Genomic DNA, 16338 nt, shown 5'->3' with positions numbered 1-16338 from the left:
AGAAAAGATGAGATGTGTTTGGAGAAAAGGACATCTTCAGTTTATGCTTTTTTTTTTTTTTTTTAACTTGGCAAAAATAATTCAGTATTCCATTTGGGCAGCACCCTGGGGTCTGCTTGTCCCTCCCTGGCTCCAGCCCCCTAACCCAACCCACCCAAAGATCAGCAGTTGACACTCTATTTGCAGGGAGGTAGAATTTTTTTTTTTTTTTTTTTTAAGGTACTCAATTCGGAGGCCCTTAGCGCTTAGCAAAGCTCAAAAACACATGGCTACAGATAAAAACGTGCTATCAGGGTTAGGTAATTTTGAAAATTGACTACCAGCAGCTGGTTAGACGTTTACAGGCTTTGTTAATAACTGATGTGTGTGAAGAGGAATTCGTTTCTTCAAGAGAAATTAATGTTCTAGAGATTACATTCCATAGTACCTGTAATAGTACCTGTAATTAAACAGCATGGAATTCCCTATGACTGATTTTGGGGAAGAGGGTGATTGGTGATAAAGCAAAATTTGCAATTTTAGCCATCACTGTTGACTTCTGTAGTGTGAAATAAACCATCTGATCAGAGGTCGGTGGTGCTAATTGTGGGAGTGGGGGTGGGGGAGGTGCTCTACAGCTGCTTCTAGATCAATCTAGGTCTGTAACCTTGGCTTGAATAATCTGACTGAAATACTAAGTGGGCTGGTTGAATGGCTTGACTGAACCAATGCTGTACAAGAATCAGTAGCAGCCTGAGGAATGTAATGCAAGTCCTGTCCCTTCTGTGTCTGTTTTCCTCATTAAAATCAAGCTCAGACAAGGATTCGAGGGCCTCTTCCTGCCGCTTATGCATTATTTCTACTCACACAGATTCTGTATGCCCTGTAAAACTCGGGGGTGGGGGGAGGGGAGGACTCCAATTTCAAAACTATTGGAAAAAGAAAAGAAAGGTCTCCAGTTCACCATCAGTCCCTCAAGTTCCTGCTGCCAATCAGACCCCCTTCCCCCAGTATGGCTATTCTGTGATCACATCTTGGCTCCCAACCAAAGAAATAACCCAGGGCGGGTGACAGCTGGAATCTTCTCTGGCTGGCAGTCCCCACAGGCCTAAGCGCAAATCTTGGTCCTGCTACTTATAAGGCATTTCCTACTTTGTGACAGGACTGTGAATCTCCAAGGTAACCTGACCTTAGAGAAGTCATAGGTAAAAAGTAAAAATAGTAAATGTTTTGCCCAGACCCCAGCACATGGTGCAGTGGCTGGGCGGCTGTGGTTATCTGGCCTGTCACTCAGTGCTGGGTGTACAGGGGAATGCCGGCAAGCATCAAACCCTCCGGAACCTTCAGCTTCTCTGAGCAAGTGAAAGGGGGCGTGGCCAGCCCTTCAGGTCTGGGCAGGTTCCTTAGAGAAGCAGTGCTGAAGCAAAGAGAGCATGCCCTGGAGGAGGGAACCTCTCAGGTGGAGGGAGACCACAGTGCCGGCACAGCAAGACAGCAAGACGCTGTGGACAAGCCCTCGCAGGAGGTCAGGCTGCACAGGCCAGACAGGATTCCCAGGACTGCCTTCTAAAGGTTTTTTCTTTAGTTTTAAAATTTTTACTTTTTATTTTTTTAAGGCTTTTTTTTATTATTATTTGAGACAGAGTCTCATTCTGTCGCTGTCGCCCAGGCTGGAATGCAGTGGCGCGATCTCGGCTTACTGCAATCTCCGCCTCAGCCTCCCGAGTAGCTGGGATTACAGGCGCCCGCCACCATGCCCCGGCTTTTTGTTGTTGTTGTTGTTATTGTTTTGTTTTTTTGTTTTTTTTTGTAGAGACGTGATTTCACCATGTTGGCCAGGCTGCTTTCGAACTCCTGACCTCAGGTGATCTGCCCCCCCTCGGCCTCCCAAAGTGCTGGGATTACAGGCGTGAGCCACCGCGCCCGGACTTTGCCTTTTTTTCTTTTTTTTTTTTTTTTGGCAGGGTCTCTCTCTCTTGCCCAGGCTACAGTGCAGTCAGGCGATCATAGTTCACTGCATCCCTCAAGCGATCCACCCGCCTCGGCCTCCCCGATACCTGTGACTACAGGCACGCGCCACAACGCCCGGCTAATTTTTGTATTTTTTAGAGACGAGGTCTCACTATGTTGTCTAGGCTGGTCTTGAACTCCGGAGCTCAATCGATCCTCCAGCCTCGGCCTCCCAAAGTGCTGGGATTACAGGTGTGAGCCACTGTGCCCGGCCCAATTCATTTTTTATTAAATCAACAGAGTTTACAATATGACCATCTAAACATTGTTGACTAATGGGCTAAGATATTGTTGACTAATAAGCTATGATTGGCCGGGCGCGGTGGCTCAAGCCTGTAATCTCAGCACTTTGGGAGGTCGAGGCGGGCGGATCACAAGGTCAGGAGATCGAGACCATCCTGGCTAACACGGTGAAACCCCATCTCTACTAAAAATACAAAAAATTAGCCGGGCGTGTTGGCGGGCGCCTGTAGTCCCAGCTACTTGGGAGGCTGAGGCAGGAGAATGGCGTGAACCCGGGAGGCGGAGCTTGCAGTGAGCCGAGATCGCGCCACTGCACTCCAGCCCGGGGGACAGAGAAAGACTACGTCTCAAAAAAAAAAAAAAAAAAAAAAAGCTATGATTATTTCCCTTATTGTACAACCTTTTGTTTTCTCCAGTGTCGAAAACAGGATCATTTTTTATTTGCTTTTCTTTTTTTCTTTTTTTATATATATTTTTTGAGACGGAGTCTCACTCTGTCGTCTAGGCTGGTGTGCAGTGGCGCGATCTCAGCTCCCTGCAACCTCTGCCTCCCGGGTTCAAGCGATGCTCCTGCCTCAGCCTCTCGAGGAGCTGAGATCACAAGCGCCCACCACCATGCCCGGCTAATTTTTGTATTTTTGGTAGAGATACGGTTTCACTATGTTGCCCAGGCCGGTTGCGAACTCCTGACCTCAGGTGATCCCCTCGCCGCGTCCTCCCAAAGTGCTGGGATTACAGGCGTGAGCCACTGCGCCCGGCCGTCATTTGCTTAATTTTCTATGCATCACCCAAATGTTCCAACAGACGTGTGGTAAAAGCCTCTGAATATCATTGTCCGCGTGCTCAGAAGTACCAGATAATCCACCACAAATCAATAAAATTTTAGAAGTTTAAGTCAGTGAAGGAAATTGGACCCGGCACTTTCGGAGCCGGCTGCCCTGCTTTCCATCAGCAGGCGTTCCTGCATCTCATCTGACCCTCTCCGCCCAGAAAGGCGTAGGGACCTGCCCCAGGACGTCTGCGCGGCGAGGCGCATAGGAGAAGAGAGGGAGTGCGGGGCGCTCCTCGGCGGCGGGGAGCCTCCAGGACCTCACCAGCCGGTCCCCTCGCAGCGCCCGGCTCGCACTCACGGCCCCTCCCACCCTTCGGGTCCCCTCCCGAGACCACGCCCCTTCCACGGCCGTTGCCCCGCGCTTCCGCTTCCGGCGGCGCTGGTGGTGGTGTGCGGCGCGGCGTGGCGATGGCGGCGGGTGGCAGCGATCCGCGGGCTGGCGACGTAGAGGAGGACGCCTCACAGCTCATCTTTCCTAAAGGTTGGGCTCGGGGCTGCCAGACTCCCCCGCGCCACTTCGCGTAGTCGCCGCAGGCCTGGCATTATCCGCGCTTCGCCCAAGGCCCTGCCTCAGCGGCGGCTTGGGCAGGCCCCGGCGCGGGGTGGGGCTGGGGAGGGAACATGGACTTGGGAGGGGCCGCCTGGGCAACTGGGTTATTTTATGTGATAACAAACTGCGAAGTTCCGGGGGCCTGTGTCAAAGATAAACAAAGCCGGACACTCAGGTGGTAAGGACAGATTTTTAAACAGTAATATACTGTTGCACTAGGGAAAAGAGTCCAGCGTGAACCGAACTCAACTTCGATTAGTACAGAACCTCTGGGCGTTTTAACAGAGAATTAGGGAATAAGGATGTGGTGAGCGGGGGCTCAGGGGAGTCGGGGAAGTGAAAAATGTAAAAAAGCGGGAAGAGGAGGGTTGGTCCATGTGAACCCAGCTTGGTTTGTTGACCGGCGCACCTATCGAAGTTAGGCCCCTACCCTCCCACAGAGGCGGAGAGACAGAGTCCTATCTTCAGCTGTTGGCTGGAACAAACAAATTATTTTGGCAGCCTTGAGTTTTCTCAGGCACGCACTTTAAGTGGTTGGGGAGGGTATTCCTAGGGATGAGGTCTTCAGCTCAAAAACTTGAAAATGTATACAGCTGTCTTACACCTTATTGATTGATTGATTGAGATAGGGTCTCGCCCTCTTGTCGAGGCTGGAGTATAGTGGCAAGATCAGAGCCCACTGCAACCTCAACCTCTCAACCGATCCTCCCACCTCAGCCTCCCAAGTAGCTGAGACCACAGGTGCACGCCCCCATACCTGGCTCATTAAAAAAATTTTTTTGTAAAGACAGGGTCTCACTATGTCGCCCAGGCTGGTCTCAAACTCCTGGGCTTAAGTGAGCCACGGCACCTGACCTATCTTATTCTTTTATTCATTTATTTATTCATTTATTTATTTATTTATTTAGAGACAGAGTCTCGCTCTGTTCCCCAGGCTGGGGTGCAGTGGTACGAACTCGGCTCACTGCAACCTCCGTCTCCTGGGCTCAAGTGATTATCCTGCCTCAGCCTCCCGAGTAGCTGGGATTACAGGTGCCCACCACCACACCCGGCTAATTTTTGTATTTTCAGTAGAGCTGGGGTTTCACCATGTTGGTCAGCCTGTTCTCGAACTCCTGACCTCAGGTGATCCACCCAGCTCAGCCTCCCAGAGTTGCTGGGATTACTGGTGTGAGCCATTGCCTGGCAAAATAGTAAATTTAAAATTAAAATGGAAATACTACCCTCTAAGACATAAAAAATATAAAAATGAAAAAATGTTTATTACGTGTTTTTTGTATTTTACGGTTTAATACGTTAGAACTTACTAATTTCGTTTTTAATTTTTTTAATTTTTATTTTTTTAAATTTTATTTTGAGATAGGGTTTCACTCTGTCACCCAGGCTGGAGTGCAGTGATGTGATCTTGGCTCATTGCAACCTACGCCTCCCAGTTTCAAGCCATCCTGCCCCAGCCTCCCAAGTAGCTGGGACTACAGCCACCTGCCACCATGCCTGGCTAATTTTTGTATTTTTAGTAGGGATGGGCTTTCACCATGTTGGCCAGGCTGGTCTCGAACTCCTGACCTCAGGTGATCCACCCAGTTCGGCCTCCCAAAGTGCTGGGATTACTGGTGTGAGTCATTGCCTGGCAAAATAATAAATTTAAAATTAAAACAGAAATAGTACCCTCTAAGAAATAAAAAATATAAAAATGAAAAAATGTTTATGATGTGTTTTTTGTGTTTTATGGTTTAATACGATAGAACTTACTGTTTTAGTTTTTTTAATTTTTTTTTTTTTTTTTTTTTTAATTTTATTTTGAGATAGGGTTTCACTCTGTCACCCAGGCTGGAGTGCAGTGATGTGATCTCGGCTCACTGCAACCTACGCCTCCTAGGTTCAAGCCATCCTGCCTCAGCCTCCCAAGTAGCTGGGACTACAGGCGCCTGCCACCATGCCCAGCTAATTTTTGTATTTTTAGTAGAGATGGGGTTTCACCATGTTGGCCAGGCTGGTCTCAAACTCCTGACCTCAAGTAATCCACCCACCTTGGCCTCCCAGTGTTGGGATTACAAGTGTGAGCCACCTCGCTCTGCCTTTTTTTTTTTTTTTTTTTTTTTTTGAGACAGGATCTCATTCTGCTACCCAGGTTGGAGTGCAGTGGTGTGATCACAGCTCACTGCAGCCTCAACCTTCCCCAGGCTCAGGTAATCCTCTCACCTCACTTCAGCCTCTGGACTACCTGGAGTAGCAGGCCACCACACCTGGCTAATTTAATTGTATTTTTTTGTGGAGACAAGGTTTCACCATGTGGCCCAGGCTGGACTTGAACTCCTGGGCTCAAGTGATGTGCCCGCCTTGGCCACCCAAAGTGTTAGAAAGTATAGGTGTGAGCCACTGCACCTGGCCTATTAATGGTCGTAATGACGGATCCTCGGTAAAATTTCCAGATGACATACTGGCCAAGGAGTTGTTTTTCCTTTTTTAGCAACAGGGGTTAATTATGGCCATTGTTCTTAAAATATTTGCACAAGAGAAAATAACATGCAGATCCCCTGATCTATTTCCTTTTGTTTCTAAATAAATAGTGTGTGCGTGTGTGTGTGTGTGCGCGCGTGCGCTTTCACTTGAAAATGTTCCTTGGGATTAGCCATGGGGAGAAGTCTTGGATCCCTCCTCTCCATAGTTATACAAAGGTGTCTGAACTGCCTCCCCCATCCCCATTTTGTTGATGCTGAATCCTGGGAATGCCTCCCAAAAGCTCTGTGGTAGGTCTCAGACACTGCTTTCCTAGGCCTTCTGAGTTACAGGTTGGCTGCCTTGACCTTCCTTGGTTGAAGGGAGTGAGGGTAATGTATTAGTAGTACTTGGGTATTGTTCTTAATGAGAAATAGGGACAGTTGACTAGTTTCCTGGTGTCCTAAAAGTTCCATTCCTTTCCATTTAACAAGTAATTTGGTTTAGTGCAGAAAGGGACCATCTTTTTTTTTTTTTTTTTTTTTTTTTTTTTTTTTTGAGACGGAGTTTCACTGTTGTTGCCTAGGCTGGAGTGCAGTGGCACAATCTCGGCTCACCGCAACCTCCACCTCCCGGGTTCAAGCGATTCTCCTGCCTCGGCCTCCTGAGTAGGTGGGATTACAGTCATGTGCCACCACTCCCGACTAATTTTTGTATTTTTAGTAGAGATGGGGTTTCACCATGTTAGGCTGGTCTCGAACTCCTGACCTCAGGTGATTCACCTGCCTTGGCCTCCCAAAGTGCTGGGATTACAGGCATGAGCCACCGCGCTCAGCCTGGGAGGCGTCTCTTAACATTGATTTTTCCAGGACCTGTAAAAGCATCAAAGTTCCAACAAACGGATTTGTAACTGATTAGCTGCTGCTTCCCTTTTTTTTTTGGCCTGATGTCATTTATTACTGTCACTTCAGAGTTTGGAGGTCCTGCAGTCCTGATTTATAGCCTTTTCCTCTACTCATTGCTGTGAGGCAGTAGTTTCTTCTGTACCTACACTGCCTCAGTGTTAAAGATTAAAAGAGGTAACTTTCCTGGTATACAGATAGGCACTCACTGTAGTACATCCCCTATTATAGGCTGGAAGACTGAAAAAGAAGGTGTTCTGAGGTTTTTGTTTAAACTCTCCTGCCCTCAGGTAGAAAATAGTTTTTGCTTACCTATTTTTTAATTTATATTTTAATTTTATTTCAATAGTGCTCCAACTGTATTGGTAGCCTCTTCTATTCAGTAGCAATGAGTACCTTTCAAATAAAAATACAGTTTCCTCCTGACCCACCGCTTAAACTGTCTGTGTTGTAAAAGGAGAATGAAGCTCTTGTCAGTTACCTGGCTTGAGAAATGGGAAGGCATTACTCTGAGGGAGGTGTTAGTGATTTCCCTGATAGTGAACAGACCCATAGCACATGTAAATGTGAAATTGCAAGTCATTTTGGCTTTTCCTCACTGTTGCTTCCTCTTCAGTGTGGGGTTATAAACATGAATTCATGTTTACGAATGATTCCTACTCTAAGGGAACTCACTGTTAAGAGAAAGGCAGATAAAAACTATCTCTAACACTTTGAGATAAACATTAGGAACATAAGATCCTGCAGGAACATAAGGGAGAGAATGATTTTCCCAAGGGGTAACAGCATTTTTTAACAGAACTATTGTAGAAATGTAGAAGGTAGCCGTATATTATGAAAAGGGGCCATGGGTTTCTTTTTCTCTCAAACCTAATTCTTAAAAGTTGCTTATAACATTTGTGTGTGTACAAAAATAGATTTTGGGGCACATTATGTTTATTTCCAGACAATTGGCCCTATTTAACACGTAACGATTCTTAAAATTGAGAGTATAATACTAGCATTATGGAAGTAGGAAGATGATGAGCTGATGCTGGCTAGAGGGAAGGAATTGTCAGTGTACTCTTGAAATCAGTAACTAGTCTATGTGTCATTACTTAGTAGCATGTCTAGGTCAGTTTTTGGTGTCAGAATCTAGCTCAGACAAGCTAGATTGTGTTAGTGTCTCGAGAATGTTAGTGTCTCGTGAACTCCACTATGCCTTGTGGTATGTAACTGTAGGTGAACTTAAAGATGTGGAGTAGCTGCAGGTATAAAAAATAATGAGATCCCAGCCTGGGCAGCGTGGCGAAACCCCCGTCTCTACCAAAAACATACAGGGTGTGGTGGCGCGTGCCTGCAGTCCAGCTACCTGGGAGGCTGAGATGGGGATGGGGGATCACCTGAGCTCAGGGAGGTCAAGGCTGCAGTGAATTGTATTCATGCCACTACACTCCAGCCTGGGTGACAGATTGAGACTCTGTCCCAAAAAATAAAAAATAAAAGAACGAAATCATGTATTTTGCAGCAACATGGATGGAGCTGGAGGCCATTCACTTAAGCAATTAGCACAGGAACAGAAGACCAAGTACCTCACATTCTTCTAAGTGGGAGTTAAACCTTGAGTACATATGGACAGAAGGGAACAACAGACACTGAGGCCTAGTTAAGGGGGTGGGTGGTGCAGATTGAAAAACTATGTATCAGTACTATGCTTATCACTTGGATGACAAAATAGTCTGTTCACCAAACCCTCACAACACCCATTTTCCCTGTAGTACAGACCTGCACATGCACCCTGAACCTCAAATAAAAGTTCAAAAAAAAGTAGATGTGGAGTAGGAAACCCCTGGATTTCTGCAGGGGCAGAGAAATATTCAAATGCACAGTGAACATTTAGAAGCAAACTTTTGAAGGAGTATTTTCAGCTGCCATTTATGCTTCTCACAAATAGAGTTTGAAACAGCTGAGACACTTCTAAATTCAGAAGTTCATATGCTTCTGGAACATCGAAAGCAACAGAATGAGAGTGCAGAGGATGAACAGGAGCTCTCAGAAGTCTTCATGAAAACATTAAACTACACAGCCCGTTTCAGTCGTTTCAAAAACAGAGAGACCATTGCCAGTGTTCGTAGGTGAGTGCTAAAAGAAAGTTTTTATTACTGCAAACAAACCATTGGACAACTGCATGTAGAATGCTTTCCCCTCCCCCTTTCCCAGGTGTCACTTGTGAATTTAAGTAAGATAATGTTAGACTGGGCATGGTGGCTCACACCCAGCACTTTGGAAGGTTGAGGCAGCAGATCACTTGAGACCAGGTGTTCAAGACCAGCCTGGTCAATATAGCAAAAACCCGTCTCTACTAAAAATGCAAAAAATTAGCTGGTGGTACACACCATTAATCCTAGCTATTCAGGAGGCCGAGGCGGGAGAATCACTTGAATCTGTAGGCCAAGGTTGCAGTGAGCCGAGATTGCGCAACTGCACTCCAACCTGGGCAACTTAGAAGACCAGAATTTCAGCCAGGTGTGGTGGCTTACACCTGTAATCCACACTTTGCAGAGCTGAGGCGGACCAGTCTCTTGAGGCCAGGAGTTCAAGACCAGCATGGGCAACATGGTGAAACTCGTGTCCCTACAAAAAAATACAGAAATTAGCCAGGTGTGGTGGCAGGTACCTGTGGTCCTAGTTACTTGGGAGGCCGAAGTGGGAGGATCATGTAAACCTGAGAGGTTGAGGCTTTAGTGAGCCATGATTGTGCCGCTGTACTCCAGTCTGGGAACAGATTCAAATATGAATCTGTCATATTTTATGTAAGTCCAGTATGTGTGATCTAAATGGTACTGTTAGTGGGGAAGTAACTTTTTCTGTTATTTTTTTGTAGAGATGGGGAGACTTACTGTGTTGTCCAGGCTGATCTCAAACTCCTGGCCTCAATTGATCCTCCAACCTTAGCCCCCCAAAGTGCTGGGATTGGCCAGGTGCGGTGGCTCATGCCTGTAATTCCAGCACTTTGGGAGACCAAGATGGGCAGATGACTTGTGGTCAGGAGTTCAAGACCAGCCTGACCAAAATGGTGAAATCTTGTCTACTAAAAATACAAAAATTAGCTAGGCGTGGTAGCGCACGCCTGTAGCCCCAGCTACTTGGGAGCGTGAGAAAGTAGAATTGCTTGAACCCGGGAGACGGAGGTAGCAGTCAGCCAAGATCGTGCCACTGCACTCCAGCCCGGGTGACAGAGTGAGACTCCATCTCAAAAACAAAGTCCTCGAATTAGAGGTAAGCCACCATGTCCAGCCTATAGATAGATACATAGATAGATAGATAGATAGATACATAGATAGATAGATAGATAGATAATAGTATTTGTACCTATGTATGAGGTACATGTGATATTTTGTTACTTAGAATGTGTAATGATTATGTTAGGGTGTTGAGGGTATTGATCATTTCTATGTATTAGGAACATTTCAAGTCTTCTCTCCCAGCTATTTTTATTTTGTGTATTTATTCATTGATTTTAGAGACAAGGTCTCACTATGTTGCCCAGGCTGAAGACATCTTGAACTCCTGGACTCAAGTGATCCTCCTGCCTTGGCCTCCCAAAGTGCTAGGATTACAGGCATGAGCTGCTAAGCCCGGCCTCTTCTACCTTTTTTTTGTTTTGTTTCGTTTTGTTTTGAGATAGTCTCACTTCATCACCCACATTGGAGTGTAGTGGTGCGATCTTGGCTCACGGCAACCTCCACCTCCCAGGTTAAAGCAGTTCTCATGCCTCAGTCTTCCAAGTAGCTGGGACTACAGACACACACCACCACACCCGGCTAATTTTTTTAGCTTTTCGTTTTTTTGGTTTTGCTTGTTTGTTTTGAGATGGAGTCTAGTTCTGTCACCCAGGCTGGAGTGCAGTGGCGCGATCTTGGCTCACTGCAACCTCTGCCTCCCGGGTTCAAGCAATTCTCCTGCCTCAGCCTCCCGAGTAGCTGGGTTTACAGGCGCCCGCCATTGCACCTAGCTAATTTTTGTATTTTTAGTAAAGACGGGGTTTCACTGTGTTGGCCAGGCTGGTCTCGAACTCCTGACCTCCGATGATCCACCCGCCTCGGCCTCCCAGAGTGCTGGGATTACAGGCGTGAGCCACTGCACCTTGCCAATTTTTGTATTTTTAATAGAGACGGGGTTTCGCCGTGGTGCTCAGGCTGATCTCGAACTCCTCACATCAAGTGAGGAGCCCGCCTTGGCCTCTCAGAGTGCTGGAATTACAGGTGTGAGCCACCACACCTGGCCGTCTAGCTATTTTTAAATACTAGCTACGTTTGATCCCTTTTTTCCTGTTGATCATTCTTTGATTTTTGTTTTTATGTGTTTTTGATTGTTATGATTTTTTTTTTTTCCTTTTGATTAGCTTGCTACTCCAGAAAAAGCTTCATAAGTTTGAGTTGGCCTGTTTGGCCAACCTTTGCCCAGAAACTGCTGAGGAGTCCAAGGCTCTAATCCCAAGGTTAGTACCAGTTGTGATAAGTTCTCTGTATACCGGATAAATTCCTACAAATAGAATTGGTGTGTCTAAAATGTGTGTGTATTATATATTTGGATACATAATTGCCAATATTGAATGAAAGTTCCTTTGTTTTTTGAGATGGAGTTTCGCTCTTGTTGTTGCCCAGGCTGGAGTTCAATGGCGTGATCTCGGCTCACCACAACCTCCGTCTTCTGGGTTCAAGTGATTCTCCTGCCTCAGCCTCCCGAGTAGCTGGGATTACAGGCATGCACCAACACACCCGGCTAATTTTGTGTTTTTAGTAGAGATGGGGTATCTCCATGTTGGTCAGGCCGGTCGCGAACTCCCAGCCTCAGTTGATTCACCCGCCTCGGCCTCCCAGAGTGCTGGGATTACAGGTGTGAGCCACCGTGCCCGGCCAAAAGTGCTCTTTTAACAATGTGTGAGAATGATGGTTTTATACCACACCAAGTGATAGCAAAAATATGAAACAGCTGGAACTTCTGTACGCTGATGGTAGGAGTGTGTTAATTAGAACAATCATTTTGGAGAGTGATTTGGCTATGTCTGGTAAAGATGAATATACTCCAAGTTCCAAAAATCCATTCCTGGTACATATCCTAAAGGTAACTCACACAAGTTTAGAAGGAGACGTATATCTTAGTGTTCATTGCTACATTGTTTTGTTTTTAGTAGACATGGGGTTTCACCATGTTGGCGAGGCTGGTCTCAAACTTCTGGCCTCAAGTGATCTGCCTGCCTCAGCCTCCCAAGTGCTGGGATTACAGGCATGAGTCACGGTGCCCAGCCTCATGCTCCACTGCTAATGATAGCAGAAATTTGATAATCTCTTGGCCAGTAAGAAAATGGATAAATGAATCATCGTATAGTCATACAATGTTTATTATACAGCAGTAAAAAAAAAAAATCAATGAATTAGAACCACATGGAATATCAACATATGCCAGAATGAATTTTGAGGAAAAAAATTGCAGAAGGATAAATACAGTATGATGCCATTTCTTACAAAGTTTGAAACTGTGCTGCATATTATTTACGTATCCATAAATGTGTAGTAAGTATAAAAATATGTATGGTAAAACAATTTTTTTTTAAATGTATGGCAATGATAAATACTAAATTGAGGATGGTGGTTATTTCTGGGGAAGGAGGGAAGGTATTGGTCTAGGATAGTATACACAGCCATCCACTTTTCCTGCTTATTGAAGAACTCTGGGCCAGGCACAGTGGCTCACGCCTGTAATCCCAGCACTTTGGGAGGCCGAGGCAGGTGGATCACAAGGTCAGGAGGTCGAGACCATCCTGGCCAACATGGTGGAACTCCATCTCTACTAAAATACAAAATTAGCTGGGCATGGTGGTGTGCGACTGTAGTCCCAGCTACTTGGGAGGCTGAAGTAGGGGAATCACTGGAACCCGGGAGGTGGAGGTTGCAGTGAGCCAAGATTGCGCTACTGCACTCCAGTTTGGCAATAGAGCGACACTCCGTCTCAAAAAAAAAAAAGAACTCTGGCCAGGTGTGGTGGCTCACACCTGTCATCCCAGCAATTTGGGAGGTTGATACCATTAGCAAACATGAAGACAGTAAATGAAAAAATGCAGGGCCGGGCGTGGTGGCTCATGCCTGTAATCCCAGCACTTTGGGAGGTTGAGGCAGGAGGATCACCTGAGGTCAGGAGTTCGAGACCAGCCTGGCCAATGGTGAAACCCCGTCTCTACCAAAAATATAAAAATTAGCTGGGTGAGGGCTGGGCATGGTGGCTTACGGCTGTAATCCCAGCACTTTGGGAGGCCAAGGCGGGCAGATCACGAGGTGAGGAGATCAAGACCATCCTGGCTAACACGGTGAAACCCCGTCTCTACTAAAAATACAAAAAATTAGCTGGGCGTGGTGGCGGGCACCTCTAGTCCCAGCTACTTGGGAGGCTGAGGCAGGAGAATGGTGGGAACCCAGAAGGTGGAGCTTGCAGTGAGCCCAGATTGCGCCACTGCACTCCAGCCTGGGCGACAGCAAGATTCCGTTTGGTAGGCTGAGGCAGGAGAATCACTTGAACCCGGGAGGCGGAGGTTTCAGTGAGCCAAGATCATGCCACTTGACAAAAGCGAAACTCCATCTCAAAAAAAAGAAAAAAAAAACCTCTAAGTCAAGTGGGGCTAACTGTAAAGGTGTATTTTTTATACCTTTTATCTTTTATATGTTTGAAATATTTTGTAATGTTTTATCAGGAAAAGTGGAAAAGAAATACAGATGAAAGGTAAAGGTGTTAGAGATGTGGGCAGCAGATTAGCACGCCTCTAAGAAGAGTGTGGGGAAATTGCCAGTCGCCAAATCACTCATTTCTTTTCATTTTCTTGTAGCTTGGAGGGACGGTTTGAAGATGAGGAGCTGCAGCAGATTCTTGATGATATCCAGACAAAGCGCAGCTTTCAGTATTAATCTCCAAACATCACTGCTGCTCGGAGAAACCACGTCCCCAGGCATAACACCATCTTCCCAGGGTCTGGGGCTGACTTGTACAGATATTCTGTTGAAGACAGTTGAGAATTCCTTTGGAGAAAACAGCCCAGCTTGGCATGGGGTTAGGTTGCTGTTTCAAGTAACTCATAGGCCCAGGTGACATGGAATCTTGGAGCAGCCTTGTGCAGTGGCTGCCAGTGGCTTCTTGAACGTGCCTCTGGGAAGTGTGAGATGGGGGGTCACATAGGCCACACTATTGACTACCTCATTCATGGTTTTTGGCCTCCACATCATCTTTTTTCTTAATATTTCATGTTTTAATTTCAGTGTGTTTATACTTTTTGAAACTAGACCAGAACATAGTAGACTTCATAGAGAAAGACCAGTTTTACCTAGATGCTAAAGGAAGAATTAAACCACTGTTAGTTTGAAATGCTTTTTTTTTTTTTAATGGAGATAGGGTCTTAACTCTTGCCCAGGCTGGAGGAGTGCAGTTGTACAGTCATGGCTCACTGAAGCCTTGACCCCCCTGCCTCAGCCTCCCAAATAACTGGGGCCACAGATGTGCACCACAACTCTCAGCTAATTTTTAAAATTTTTTATAGAGATGGGGTTTTACTATGCTGCCCAGACTGGTCTTAAACTCCTGGGCTCAAGTGATCCCCCTGCCTTGGCCTCCCAAACTGGTGAGATTACAGGCATGAGCCACCACAACTGGCCTGAAATTCTTAAAGGATGAGAGTGTCGATGACAGAGTACCTTGGCATCTTTGTGCCTAACCTGGGAGACGGAAGAAGCACACCATGGGAAGTGTTTACACTTGGGGACAAGTGCTAAGTATTGTGGAGCCCATAGCCCCTTGAAGTAGATGGCTACTTTGCCTTTCTTCTTGAACTGTCTTGCAGAATGTGGATTTGGAGTAAGTGGTTTTGAAGGATTCATTTAGTCACCCTCAAATTAAGATTTTTACTTCATCTTTCTTGGGCCTGCACCTCCAAGATAACAAAGAAGAAATAATGGTCGTGCCAAAGAGGTCCGCAACCAGGTGTGCGCTGTTCACTGCAGCCCATTTGCTGCACGAACTGTGGTTGATGTGTGCCCAGTGACAAGGCTATTAAGAAATTCATTATTTGAAACATAGAGGCCGCAGCAGTCAGCGACGTTTCTGAAGTGAGCATCCTTGACGCCTGTGTACTTCCCAGGCTGGATGTGAAGCTACATTACTGTGTGAGTTGTGCCAGTCACAGCATGGTAGTCAGGAATCGAGCTCATGAAGCAGGCAAGGACCGAACACCTCCACCCCAATGTAGACCTGCAGGTGCTGCCCCATGACCCCCACCAAAGCCCATATAAAGAGCAGAATTGCTAAGGACTGAAGAAAAAAACTTCTCTGGAGAAAAATAAAATTGCAATTGTACTTTAAAAATTTTTTTTTTTTTTTTTTACTTCATAGGCCAGGCTTGAAGTTCTGAACACTTTGAAGTCTCCAATTATGAGGGATCCAGTCAGCCTCTGGCCTGCTACTTAGCAATAAGTGCTTTATTCCGAAGGAGGGAGTCAGCCACTCTTGAGCCACTGCAGTGAAGTCACTTGATCTCAGTCTGGGGGAAAACACTTTAATAGCTAAGCATTCTAGCTTTGATTTTTCTGAAGGGAATACACTTGTTTTCAATTTTGGGGTTTTTCTTTGGGGCACTTGCTTGACTCTATATGAACTTGTGATCCAAGGAAAAAGGAGAAAGAACAATGTTGGCTTTTAAAGTCAGGATGGTTTTATATTTGCTACGAAATAAGGCAAAAATAAAGAATTCTTATTTTTTATTTATTTATTTATTTTAAGATAGAGTCAGGCTCTGTCACCCAGGATGCCATGGCACAATCTTGGCTCACTGCAACCTCTGCCTCCTGGGTTCAAGTGATTCTCCTGCCTCAGCCTCCCAAGTGGCTGGGATTACAGGCACCTGCCACCACGCCCGGCTAATTTTTTGTGTTTTTAGTAGAGACGGTTTCACCATGTTTGCCAGGCTAGTCTTGAACTCCTCACCTCAAGTGATCCTCCCACCTCGGCTTACCAAAGTTCTGGGATTACAGGCGTGAGCCACCATGCCCGGCCAATCTTTATCCTTGAGCAACTTCGCTTCTTTGAGCCTCATTGGTGTTCTCAATTGTGAAATATGGATAATAATAGTATCTGCGCCATGGATATTTTGATAAGGTTGAATAAAGAGGAAATTACTACAAAGAGCCTGGAGATGTGTGATATATAGTATGTTCCAGTAAATGTTCACTATTCTTAGCATCTCAGGCAGATGAGCTAGTATAGATAGATGATTAAGTCAGCTTGCTTCATAGAAATTAGTGCAAGAATTTGGTAGCCTACCAACTGATAGTATCAGACTTGGAAAATAAATGAAATTGGGCCAG

At 45.9% G+C, this 16338-nt stretch overlaps 1 protein-coding gene across 2 annotated transcripts; it reads left to right on the top strand.

Moving 5' to 3' along the window:
* Positions 1-3253: 3253 nt before the first annotated feature.
* On the top strand, positions 3254-16156 carry POLR2D (RNA polymerase II subunit D). Of its 2 annotated transcripts, XM_055261487.2 has the most exons (5): positions 3425-3545; positions 8889-9069; positions 11340-11435; positions 13815-13934; positions 15368-16156. In XM_055261487.2, exons 1-4 carry the CDS (start codon positions 3473-3475, stop codon positions 13891-13893), a joined length of 429 nt encoding a protein of 142 aa, XP_055117462.1. In that variant the 5' UTR covers positions 3425-3472; the 3' UTR covers positions 13894-13934; positions 15368-16156. The 2 variants fall into 2 exon arrangements, with proteins under 2 accessions (XP_055117461.1, XP_055117462.1); XM_055261486.2 differs by having other exon boundaries at positions 3254-3545; positions 13815-16156.
* The last annotated feature ends 182 nt before the right edge of the window (positions 16157-16338 follow it).

Source organism: Symphalangus syndactylus, chromosome 22 (genome assembly GCF_028878055.3).
Source record: "Symphalangus syndactylus isolate Jambi chromosome 22, NHGRI_mSymSyn1-v2.1_pri, whole genome shotgun sequence".
Taxonomy (NCBI): Eukaryota; Metazoa; Chordata; class Mammalia; order Primates; family Hylobatidae; genus Symphalangus; species Symphalangus syndactylus.
Note: the sequence above shows the minus strand (reverse complement) of the source record. Positions and strands in the feature narration are given on the sequence as shown.